We start from the raw sequence: 12,047 nt of genomic DNA, 5'->3' as shown, positions 1-12,047 counted from the left end.
CTATAGGGAGATAAATTGTGAAAGTTTTTTTATTCATATTTCATTTTCTTAAGTGTCAAATGACCAGTGATCTAGTATTTCTGTATATAAGGAGAAAATAAGACTAGAAGTGTTTTTCTTTGGATCTCTCTCTCTTTTTTTAAATAGGAAATACTTAAAGCCAAATTTTCATTCACTTCATGGTAGAGGAAAATGACAATTCATTTTTCCATTTTTATATGTAGTTTAGGTTATTTAGGAACCTTTTAAAATTGAGTGTACCGAAGATTTAACATATGCATAAATTGGTTGAGTAGTTTTAATTAAAACTTATCTCTATTTGAGATTAATTACTTTCAATACTCCAAGATTAATGAGGCCTAGTAATGGTACCTCACGTTGTGGATACTCAATAAATATTAGTTTGGAAATTAGGAAATACTTTGGTGTTTTAGAATCTCACGTGTATTATAAAGTCTTAGATTCTTTCCCAAATTTGGGAATACTCAACTATGTCAAGTTTACTAGTTCAACTTAAATATATTTTTCCTTCTTACATAATTCTTAAAACTTTTTATTTGAGCATAGTTTCATATTTACAAAGTTACGAAAGGAAAAATAAATACCCCTGTGTGTGTGTGTACATATATGGACGTTTATATATATGAATACATGCATAATTTTTCTTAACCATTTGCGCTTAAGTTATTTATGTACTTTATGCTCCTTTTCCTAAATTCTTCAGTGTGTGTTTCCTAAGAATAAAATATTTTCTTATATAAACACATTACAGTTATTAAACTCATAAATGAACATTGATAGAATATTTTTATCTACTCTGTCATCTTTGTTCCAATTCTGTCAGGTGCCCTCGTAAAAACCCTTTATATCCTTCTTGCCCTCCAATACAGGGTCCAGGGTCAGGTATTGCCTTCAGTTGTCATGTCTTTTAGCCTCTTTTTGAATTCGGAGTATTTCTACAGTCTTTCTTTGTCTTTTATGACATTGACATATTTAAAGAATAAAAGAATTAAAGAATAAAAAATAAAGAGTTTGCGGTTTCCTCATAATTAGGTTGAGGTTATACATTCTCAGTCAGAGCACTGCATAGGTGATAGAGGCACCTGATGGCCATCTGACCCCATTGGTGATGCTATTTTTGATTACCCAGTCAAGGTGTTGTCTGATTTCTCCACTGTACAGATACTGAGTTTTTTCCTCTCCCTTGTAGCTAATAAGCAATTTGTGGGAAGACGCTTTAAGACAAAATTTCCATTAGATTTGGTATTCTTTACTGATTTTTGCCTGATTCAATCTTTACCATGATGGTTGCAAAGGAGGATTATCCTGTGCTATCACTTCCTCCATGCTTACCATTTAATCTTTGACGTTCTCCAGTGAGCAAGAGCCCCTCATTCTTTTTCTCCATTTATTTATTATATATTATCTATTTATTACATGTGGACTCAAGAATTCATACTTTTTCAGTGGTTTGCAATTTATTTACTATACTTAATATTTTGGTGCCTAGCTTGTCCAGATTTGGCTGGTGGGAACTCCTTCAAACTGACTCCTGTATCCTGATCACTTTCTTTACTTTCTGGTACAACAAAATATCCTGGGCTTATCTTGTACCTATCCTGTCCTAACCATGGAATCAGGCATTTCCCTGAAGAATCCAGCTCCTTTAAAGGGGGAATGGTATTAGAGACAAAGATCTGGGCACTAGATGTGCTCAATGCTGCTGGGCTGTCTTCTTTTAAAGGGGTGCCTGGCTGGCTCAGTCTGTTAAGCATCCAACTTCAGCTCAGGTCATGATCTTGTGGTTCATAATTTCAAGCACTGCATCAGGCTCTGTGCTGACAGCTCAGAACGTGGAGTCTGTGTCAGATTCTGTGTCTTCCTCTCTGTCTCTGATCCACCCCCCCAAGTCATGAGTGCTCGCTCTCTCTCTCTCTCTCAAAAATAAGTATTAAAAAAATTAAAGGGGAATGGTATTAGAGATCAATATCTGGGCACTAGATGTGCTCATTGCCGCTGGGGTGTCTTCTTTTAAAGCATTTTAGCAGACAAGGCTAAGAATGCACACACACACACACACAAATGTATGTATTTTGCAAGTCTGTGAGTACACAGTAGTGCCTTCTGTTTCAATCCATCTCCACAGTTACTTTTGTCTTCCCATATTCCATGTCTGTGTGTCCCCTCTGTCATGGTAAGGACCCCAGCTCCCAACACTATCAACACATTTACTCATTTGCTCAATCCTGTAATATATTCAAAACTAGTTTCAAAATTGTTTTGCTTGAACTACTATGGTAAGCAAACCTAGTAAAAAGAATTGGGATTTGTTTGTAATTCTTTTCTCCTTGCCCAAGACTGACAGTATATTAGTCATATATTATGTTCATAAGTTACTTGGATTAGTTATTTCTTTTTTCCATCCTTTCCTTTCTATTTTCCCTTCAGTGAAGTTATGTTATTCTTTTGAAATAAAATGAGGCTAATTTGTTTTTGTTTGTTTGCAGTTATAGGCTCCTTTCCATTCCCATTCCTATTGTTTTAATTTTTTTTTTAATATAAGAATTTTAACATACTCTCAAAAATCAAAACTACAGAAGTTGTTTTCCAAAATGTTTTAGTTTGATTCCCATCTCCCCTTTTATGAAGGAAAAAATATGTAACTTGTGAAAAGCATTTATTATACCTATATTCAGTTTTACTGTTATTTAAAATACATTTTGTCTATTGACGTTTCTCCAAAGACCTTCAGATGGCCAAAAGACACATAAAAAGATGCTCAACATTACCCATCATCAGGGAAACACAAATAAAAACCACAGTAAGATATCACCTCACATCTGTCTGAACAGCTAAAATAAAAAACAAACAAGTGTTGGTGAAAATGTGGAGGAAAAGGAACCCTCATGCACTGTTGGTGGGAACGCAAACTAGTATGGGCACTGTGGAAGACAGTATGGAGGTTCCTCAAAAAATTAAAAATAGAACAACATACGATCCAGTGATTACAGTACTGGTTATTTACCCAAAAAATACGGAAGCACTAATTCAAAGGTATATATGCATCCCTATGTTTTTTGCAGCATTATTTATAATAGCCAAACTATGGAAACAGCCCAAGTATCCTAGGTAAAGAAGATGTATATGTATATGTATGTATGTATATATTTATAATATTATTCAGCCATTAAATAAAAAGAATGAAATGTTGCCATTTGCAGCAACGTGGTTGGATCTATAGAGTATAATGCTAAGCAAAATAAGCCAGTCAAGAAAGACAGATATCATATAATTTCACTCTTATGTGGAATTTAAGAAATAAAACAAAGAGGAAAAAAGGGACAAACCAAAACACAGACTCTTAATTATAGAGGATAAACTGATTGTTATCAGAGGGGTAGTGGGAGGAGGTTGGGTGAAATAGGTGAAGGGGATTAAGAGTACAGTTATCTTTCTTTTTTTAAGTTTATTTATTTTAAGAGAGAGAGAATCCCAAGCAGGCTATGCCGCTGTCAGCACAGGGCCTGATGTGGGGCTCAGTCTCACAAACCGCGAGATCATGACCTGAGCCGAAATCAAGAGGTGGACACTTAACTGACTGAGCCACCCAAGCTCCCCTCTTTTTTTTCAAAAGTTTATTTATTTTGAGAGAAAGTGCGAGTCAGGGACAGGTAGAGGGAATGGGAGAGAGAGAGTCCTGAGCAGACTCCCAAGTTCAGAGTGGATCCCAGTGCGGGGCTTGATTTCATAACCACAAGATTACAACCTGAGTTAATATCAAAAGTTGGATGATTAGGGGTGCCTGGGTGGCTCAGCTGTGCTGACAGCCTGTTTAAGATTCTGTGTCTCCCTCTCCTCTCTGCTCGCGCTCTCTCTCTCTCTCTCTCTCTCTAAAATAAACATTAAAAAAAATTTTTAAAAAGAGAGTTGGACGCTTAACTGAGTCACCCAGGTACCCCAAGAGTACACTTATCTTGATGAACAGTGAGTAATATATGGAACTGATGAATCACTATATTGTATGCTATCTGTTAAATATACTGGAATTAAAATTAGTAAAGTCTTCAAAATTTTTTAAATGAAAAATAAAATAAATTTTGTCTATTGAGATTAAGGTAATAAAGGAAATTAATTTTTAGGAATATATTTCAGGCTCAGTGATTTATAACTCTGATTCCTAGGGACAGTGGTTCTCAATGAATGTCCCATTCCAGCAGTAAGTAGAGTTACTGTTCAATGTTTTCAGGAACATTCCCTCTCTGCTGTAGTAATTGGGAGTGCAGGAGGGATGAGGGTGTGCTCTCTAACCCATTTTGAGAATGCTTGCTATAGGGTTAATGAGAGCATTAGAACCTCCCAAGTGCATTGGTCAGGAAAATTCACAGAGACTCATCTGATACAAAAGACTGGTGACTATGTAATAAGACAAAATAAATCAAGCCAGCAAACAAAAAGTTTAGTTCCAGATTAACATAAGAAGAAAAAAAAAAATACAACCAACTTAGTGCCTTGATTGTGCTGCCTTAGATGCACCTTCCCTTATTTATTTCCCCACAAAGGTGCTTGTGTGGGAATCCTGTGGCTTCATGATATTCTCAGCAGCATATCTGAAAAGTCACATGATAGATGATTTATACCCATCTGTATTTGCCATTTCTAATAATGTGTATATTATATTAGGTTTATAAATCTTTAATTCAGGATAAAGCTATGGGACACTAGCTATAATTTAGCTGGTTGAAAGAACTAAATGTGTCTTGGTGGAAAGTGTCATAACATAGCTGTGTTTTTTTCTCTTTGCTACAGCCTTAATACAGATAATGGCAGCTGCTGTAGCTGAGCGAGATGTGGTTTATTTCACCTTTGGGGACTCAGAATTGATGAGAGACATTTACAACATGCACACTTTCCTTACTGAAAGGAAACTAACCGTTGGTAAGTAGGAGATAGTCTTGACACTTGGTGTCTAGATAGATTGTCCACCATCCAGGATAAGTGGATAAGAAAAAATAAAAGTATGACTTTGAGAAAGGCAGACAAAGTCTTAGATGGGCAACGTCTGCAGAATCCTTTTCTGGCAAAGTTTCATCTGCAATCTTGAATGAGTATGTCAGCTTATTAAAATAAGGCCAAGAAACCGGTGCTTAGTATCCATTTTTACTTTTATGCATATAGAAAACTAAAAGAGGGATACTGTAGGAAGGTAAGTCTAGGTCTAAGAGGTCTCACTCTGAGTCATACTTATCAGACATAACAGCATGCTCATTTCTGTATTTCAGCTGGACCTGAAAGGCCTTGCTACCCTGGGAGCTGAGTGTAGAAGTAAAGTTGCCACAAACTCCCAAAATGATAAGTGGCCGAATACCACATATACCTATACCATGTATAGCCTGTTGTAATCATGAACTAATAAGTAGTTTCTTTAAGGCACTTATGTGTTGTTGTTCTTTTTAACTTTATGTCAGGAAAGCCTTCCAGGCATATGAAATTCATACTCTATTTTCAAAAGCCAAAAATGAGCATATGTTTTTTAGATTAAGAGAAAACTAGAGTGCTCTTTAGTAGTTCTATCCATCTTTGTACCTTAATGGGGGTTTTGGTCTGGCCTTTACTTTCCAGGAGAAGTGTATAAGCTCTTGCTACGGTATTACAACGAAGAATGCAGAAACTGTTCGACCCCCGGACCAGACATCAAGCTTTATCCATTCATATACCATGCCGTGGAGTCCTGTACAGAGACCACCAGCCAGCCAGGACAGAGGACTGGGGCCTGAGGAACTGAGTAAATAGAACCTCCTTCCACCTCTCACCAGAAACATCCTGTTTGAATTGTCAGGTGTAATATACGAACTGACTTAATTTAATATAAATGTGTATATAATCCAGTTTGTGGGCAAGGATGCAGTCCCTTCCACACATATGCAGTTGTCAGTTTGTACATGTAAGCCCCCTCCATCCTAACTTACGTATGCTTAGATATATTTTGTTTCCATTTTTTTCTATTTCAGTCTTCATTCTTCAGCTTTTCTTTCTTTTGCCCATCAGATTTCCTGTGAAATCCCATGAAGGGTTGTGCTCAGTCCATCAGGTCTCTTTTGATGCCTATATATTATGCACATTGCCTCTGCAGCTAGCAGATGCCAGGGAAGAAGTTGAAAACCAAGAACTTTTTTAACTGGGTTTGCTAAAGATCTCCCTGTAAGCCTTTCACCCCCAACTCTTGTTAAGATTGTGTTGCCCGAGTTTTTGAATTTTGAAAATTAAGAGTTGAGGATTTTTTTTATACATGTTACATAATGTAAATCTCCTAGGTCAAAACGATTTTGTATTTAAGACAGAATAATTTCCAGATATAGTTCTTTTGAGACATCACCTTTATCTAAAATGGTTTGTCTATACTTTTTTCCCTGTTCAATTTTTATTAATACTGTTTTTTGGAAACTGACCAAGATGGAAGGAAATGTAGAATAAAAGAGTTTCCCCAAATGGCGTTTTAAAAAGAAAAGAACAAAGGGAGTTGAAGGCTTTTTTTGTTTCTTGGGATTTTTTTTCTTTTCAAATTAGAATTATTGTTTTTTCTCTGGTGCTTGAGGCATATTCATATAACCAAAGTTTAGGAACTGAGAACTCACACGATTTGTATATATTAAAGTTTCTCTGGTATTCAATGATTACATAGTTAATAAATTTTCATTAACAAATCATTTGTCAGAAACTCCCATATCATCTATATTTTATATGTATATAAATATATGTTCTTTAAGTGTGTCTGTTTGCAAGCACATAACACCCAAATAAAACTGGAATTATAGGAAATGATTAGGTTTAGGCTTTATCAGGGGCTTTGTTTAAAATCATTTATTTACAGTTGTATCCATTTAAAGCTGGTGGCAAACAAATAATAATGTCTTTCAGAGGTTTCAATAAAAGTCGATTCTGTTTTGAGAGTAGGGTTTAATCACAAAGCACTTATTCATATTTCTAAAATAGTTCTAACCTATTACTGTTGAAGTTCTAGTTTATAGTTAACTGTCAGAAAACGCTATTGGAGGTCCAATCCTAGTAGTAAGGAATTTTGGCGGATGGTCCAAACTCCTGGTGTCAGTATTGGCAGGAAAATATGGGGCTGTGGCCAATGTCTGCAACTCTTTTTATTTGGAATTTGGCACCTGACAGCAGCCACTTGTCATTAATGAAGTTCTTTACCACGGTACTAAGATTTTTAAACATCTCCCCAAATCCAAGGTGTCTGGCTTTATTTCTACTGATGCTAAAGTCTTCTCTTTCCTTCCCAACCCATTCTGAGCTTTGTTTAAGCATTCATAGTTATATTTCATTTCTTTTTTCTGTCTCCATATCATTTTCCTCTTACCCAGCTCCAAGACTAAGTGAACAGTTCTTTAAAACAATACAGGAGCAGTATAGGATGGTTCATGTGGTAGAGAAATCATTAAATCCAGGTAAGACCACCCAGCCTAATATTCCAGAACATAGACTCTAAGACTCAACTCTTATTGATGAACGGGCTTAGTGACTTGGCCATCTACCTGTGCCTCACTCTTTTGAGGGCCTTCAAAGAAGAAGACCTGCCCACTCTGTCCCAGTACATTCGGGGATTGGGACAATTTAATCAAAGGGAACGTGAAGAGAACTAATGTCCATTTTTTGAGGCAGGAGGAATGCCCTCTATAAAAAGAGGGAAAAAAATCAGACTTCTAATTAACGTGTGTCTGTTCTAAGACATTTAACTGCACCTTTTTATTCTCTTTCATTAGGGGCTTATTGTTTCCTTCATGTTGTTTACCTTCCCTTTCATCTATTGAGGCATGAAATGGTATTTTTAGTTTAGAATTCTTATGTTGTTAATATAGCTCACTTGCTTTATGCTTTCTGTCTAGCTCATTGAAATGAAGTAACAGTTTAAGGAAGCAATGCGGAGTCATGGAAAAAATTTGAGATTTTAAATCAGACAAACTAGGTTCCAGTGTTAGCCATGTATCTTGCTAATTCTCTAAATAAACTTAATATTTGAGCCTTATTTAACTCATCTAGAAAATGGGCTATTAGCACTTATTAGGGAATAGTGTATATAAAGAAGTGTTCGTGGGGTCTGGCACATAGTTGGTACTCAATAAATTTCAGTCTTTATAGTTGACCAGGAAACATTTATGGAGCACCTCCTGTATGTATTACTGTATGTAATAACATACTGTGCTAGTTGCTTTGCATATTTTAGGCCATTTTTCCAATGGACTAACAGATGCCCAGAGGTTAGGGAATACCATCATCTCAACCTCCAGAAGTTCTTTGTGAAAGGAAACTTACTCTATCATCTCTGGCAGAGACCTGACTGAGCAAAGGCTCTGACACTGTTGTTCTCTACCAAGTTCCTACTATAAGTTATTCTTCATAATGAATGACGTTATCAGTGGGGTGCATTAAAATATCTCTGAGAGAATTATTTCTTTTCTTGCTGGTTGAAGTGACATTAAGGGCAGGCAGACCCAAATTGGTACTCAAAGGGAGATTGAGAGGAGATCTAACCAGGCTTCATGATTGCCTTGCCAGGTGTTTAACCAATATTTATTGCTTTGGAAACCAAATACTGATTAAGCTGTCCCACTGCAAGAATACAATAGAGCAAAAATTAGCTGGGTTGCGTTCTTAAAAACTTCAACAGGAAGAGAAGCAGTTGTATAGATTCTCGCCTGTTTTTTTTGGTTTTTTTTTTTTTGGTTGTTTTTTATTTTGTTTTGTTTTTTTTTGTTTTGTTTTGTTTTTTTGGTCTTTTCCAATCTGTGTGGCTGCATGTTTATGGCTTTTTTCTGATGTAAGGAAAACCTGAATCCTAGTATGTCTGCTTTAATGATAAGTAAAGTTTAGAAGTCCTGTACTTTCTTCTTTCAGGCTTGTGGATCTGCTCCAATCCGTTGTTTTTGGAGGTAAGGGAAAGACCAGCCATTGCTGGCACTTGAGTTCAAATATATAATCTTGTTCTTGTTTGGGGGCTGGAAGGGGGTCCGAATGAATACTTATTGGAACAAACTACTAAAATCCACTGAGCCACCGCTGTTCTCTGTGCCTGTGACAGTGTCCTTTGTCCCCCATCATCAGATTCCCACACAGATCTACTGAACCTCCAAAGGAGAAAGTTTCCCATACAAGACATCCAAAACTGGTGTGTTTGCCTGATAACTGGTTTTATTTTTCCTGACTGTTTATTTTAAATATAGGGTTACCATGTAATGATGATTTTGAACTTGGGAATAAGGAGAGCTCTGTGCTATTGTTCACATGATTTTTGTAGGATGAGAATAAAGAAATTCTGACCCCCTTGTTACTACCTCTTTTTTCTCTAATAATTATGCTACATTTAAGATGTTCATGTGCATGCTCTTATTTTTTTATTTAAATTTTAGTTCGCATACAGTGCAATATTGGTTTTAGGAGTAGAATTCAGTGATTCATCACTTCCATACAACACCCAGTGCTCATCACAAATACCCTCTTTACTACCCATCTAGCCCATCCCCTCCCACCTCCCTCCATCAACCCTCAGTTTTTTCTCTGTTATTAAGAATCTCTTAAAATTGGGGGCACCTGGGTGGCTCAGTCAGTTGAGTATATGACCTTGGCTCAGGTCATGATCTCACAGTTTGTGAGTTCGAGTCCCACATTGGTCTCTCTACTGTCAGCGTGGAGCCTGCTTTAGATCCTCTGTTTCCCCTCTCTTTCTGCCCCTCCCCCGCTTGCACTCACTCTCTCTGTGGCTCTCCTCCCAAAAATAAACACTAAAAAAAAGAAGAGTCTCTTAAAATTGTAGAGTGTGTCTTAGGCATTTGGTGAAAATTTTTACGTATAGATTTGTTATTCCACATTAGGTGTTAAGAATGTAGAGTTAGTCACTGGCATGAGGAACTTTCCAAAGGTAAAGAGAATTCTGGCTGCATTAGTTTTTCATCCCTTCCAGGTTCCTAAGGTAATGTTTCCTGGTGTACATTCCCTTTTCCTAATTCCCATCTTCTAAGAGAGCTCAAATCAGGGTCTGGGAAGATGTCTTGAAGGTTCTGAGGACCACCGTCCTTCCATCCACATATTCATAGACACAGCTGTCTTCTGTGAGTAACTGAAGTTTCTGCTCAGGGTGCAAAGATGAATGACTTGCCCTCTGCACTCAGATCTAAGCTGACACACAAAGGGGAAGTGATCTAAAACTCCACAAATTGTATTTTCTTCTCACTACTCTGTTCCAGTTCATCCTAGAAAAAACAATTGAATTTTTGTGCTGTCAATTTAGAAACTTGAATAGACCCTGCACCATGTCAGTTCACTGTAGCATTGAACTCCTTTACACAGTTTCCTGTGTCAGAGAAATGTGTAAACAAATGGGCTAACTTATAGTGTAACATTAAGATGGGCTGGCTACCTTAGTATCCTCTCTTGACTTAATATAGGAGCTGCCATCCAGCACCTGCCATCTCAGTTCCACCAGTTCTTGGATTCTGAGAAAGTAGCACTGGAAACTAAAAGGTAGATTTCCTAATGGAAATGTACTTTTCCCTGTAGTGAGTCCATGTAGGGTAGGTAAAAGGTCAAGTTTCTTTTATTTTAGCTGAGATTATATCACCTCCGTTTGAATACTACACATTTAATCTATGAAAAATGAAGAAAATTAGCTTAGCGGATGAGTTTTACTTGATATCAAAATATTTCAAAATATGGTGACCTTGGGGATAAAATAATAAAAGGGATCCTTGGTGGTGAAAGGGTGGAGACCATCATGTCAGAATGTTGGATTTTCTGTTCAAGTTTGTAACCATAACCTATAAACTAGGACATAAATTTTCAATATTTGGGAAGAAATATATTCACTGCAAAATTGATTAAACCTTCAGAAATATACCCTCATCTTGAATACTTGCAAAGCATTTTCATCATTATCTTGACCTCACTGAGTCTTTATTCTACAAATGCCATATTTCGTTAATTAGAAAATGAGCATTTTTCCCCCACACTGTAGCATCTGAAATTCAAATACTTTTAAAAATTGATGCTATGTCATAATTTAACTTGTGGGTTTTTTTAATAATACATAAAATAAAGGTATTTTATCATCTGTAGCATCTTATATTTGAGGAAACATGGTAATTTGAATGCCAACTCTATGCCACTTTTAAGCTTTGGAGCTGTAATTATGACCAAGATAGACTGGTCCTTCTTATCACATTTATACTGTATTGGAGAGCATAGATAAGAGCCTATAATATGACTTAGACTGGGTGGTCAGGAAATGGTTTTCTTTTTAAGGAGAATTTCAGACATATACAAAAATAAAATAGAGTAATGAATCTCCATACATACATCATCCATCTTCAACAATTACCAATTCATAGCTAATCTCATTTACTTTATCTCTCTACCCATTACCCACCCCCAAATTATTTTTAAGTTAATCCCAGACATTGTTTCATCTGTAAATCAATGTTTCTAAAAGACATTAATTACCACAGTATCCTGACACTAATAATAGAGAAAGGACTTCTTATTCCAAAATATGGAGTAGACAGACTTTTCCCTTTTCTTTCTGCTAAGTACAGCTGTAAACCCTGAATGTGATACATAAAACAAACATAAGAGTACACTGAAAGGTGGAAGAGAAGACAAGACTGGCTAAGGGAGTCCTTGGAACCAAGGAATGATACAGTAGTGAGTTCCCTGGAAATTCTTAGTGCAAGTAAAGAAAGGCCCCAGAAAAGCCTGCTCTCTGTAGCCAAAGGACCAGGTAAAGGGCAGCCTAACAAGACAAAAAACTTTTATGTAATAACTGCTCTACTCTAGCCAAACACCGCAGAAAAAACTGAGCCAGTACCAGCGATGATAATGTGTAGAGCCTAGACTTCCACCCTTTCCAGATTCTAACAGTGTGCCTCAATCATGTGGGTTGTAAGAGATTCTTTCCCCAGTGCAGTGTGAGTGGAGAACACATGAGGATACTGGACTTTTGCCTCCACCTAGAAATAATGAGGCTCCACTCCCCTTTGCTGTTA

The 12,047-nt window shown here is 36.7% G+C and overlaps 1 protein-coding gene across 5 annotated transcripts in view; it reads left to right on the top strand.

Moving 5' to 3' along the window:
• Positions 1-9,337, top strand: part of PARG (poly(ADP-ribose) glycohydrolase) — a 130,519-nt gene extending 121,182 nt beyond the window's left edge. For all 5 annotated transcript variants that reach the window (XM_053207238.1, XM_053207235.1, XM_053207234.1 and 2 more), the window contains 2 exons: positions 4,807-4,935; positions 5,620-9,337. In XM_053207238.1, the coding sequence (XP_053063213.1) occupies positions 4,807-4,935; positions 5,620-5,774 (284 nt within the window). In that variant the 3' untranslated portion in view covers positions 5,775-9,337. The remainder of the gene's footprint in view (positions 1-4,806; positions 4,936-5,619) is intronic.
• The last annotated feature ends 2,710 nt before the right edge of the window (positions 9,338-12,047 follow it).

Source organism: Acinonyx jubatus, chromosome D2 (assembly GCF_027475565.1).
Source record: "Acinonyx jubatus isolate Ajub_Pintada_27869175 chromosome D2, VMU_Ajub_asm_v1.0, whole genome shotgun sequence".
Lineage (NCBI taxonomy): Eukaryota > Metazoa > Chordata > Mammalia > Carnivora > Felidae > Acinonyx > Acinonyx jubatus.
Note: the sequence above shows the minus strand (reverse complement) of the source record. Positions and strands in the feature narration are given on the sequence as shown.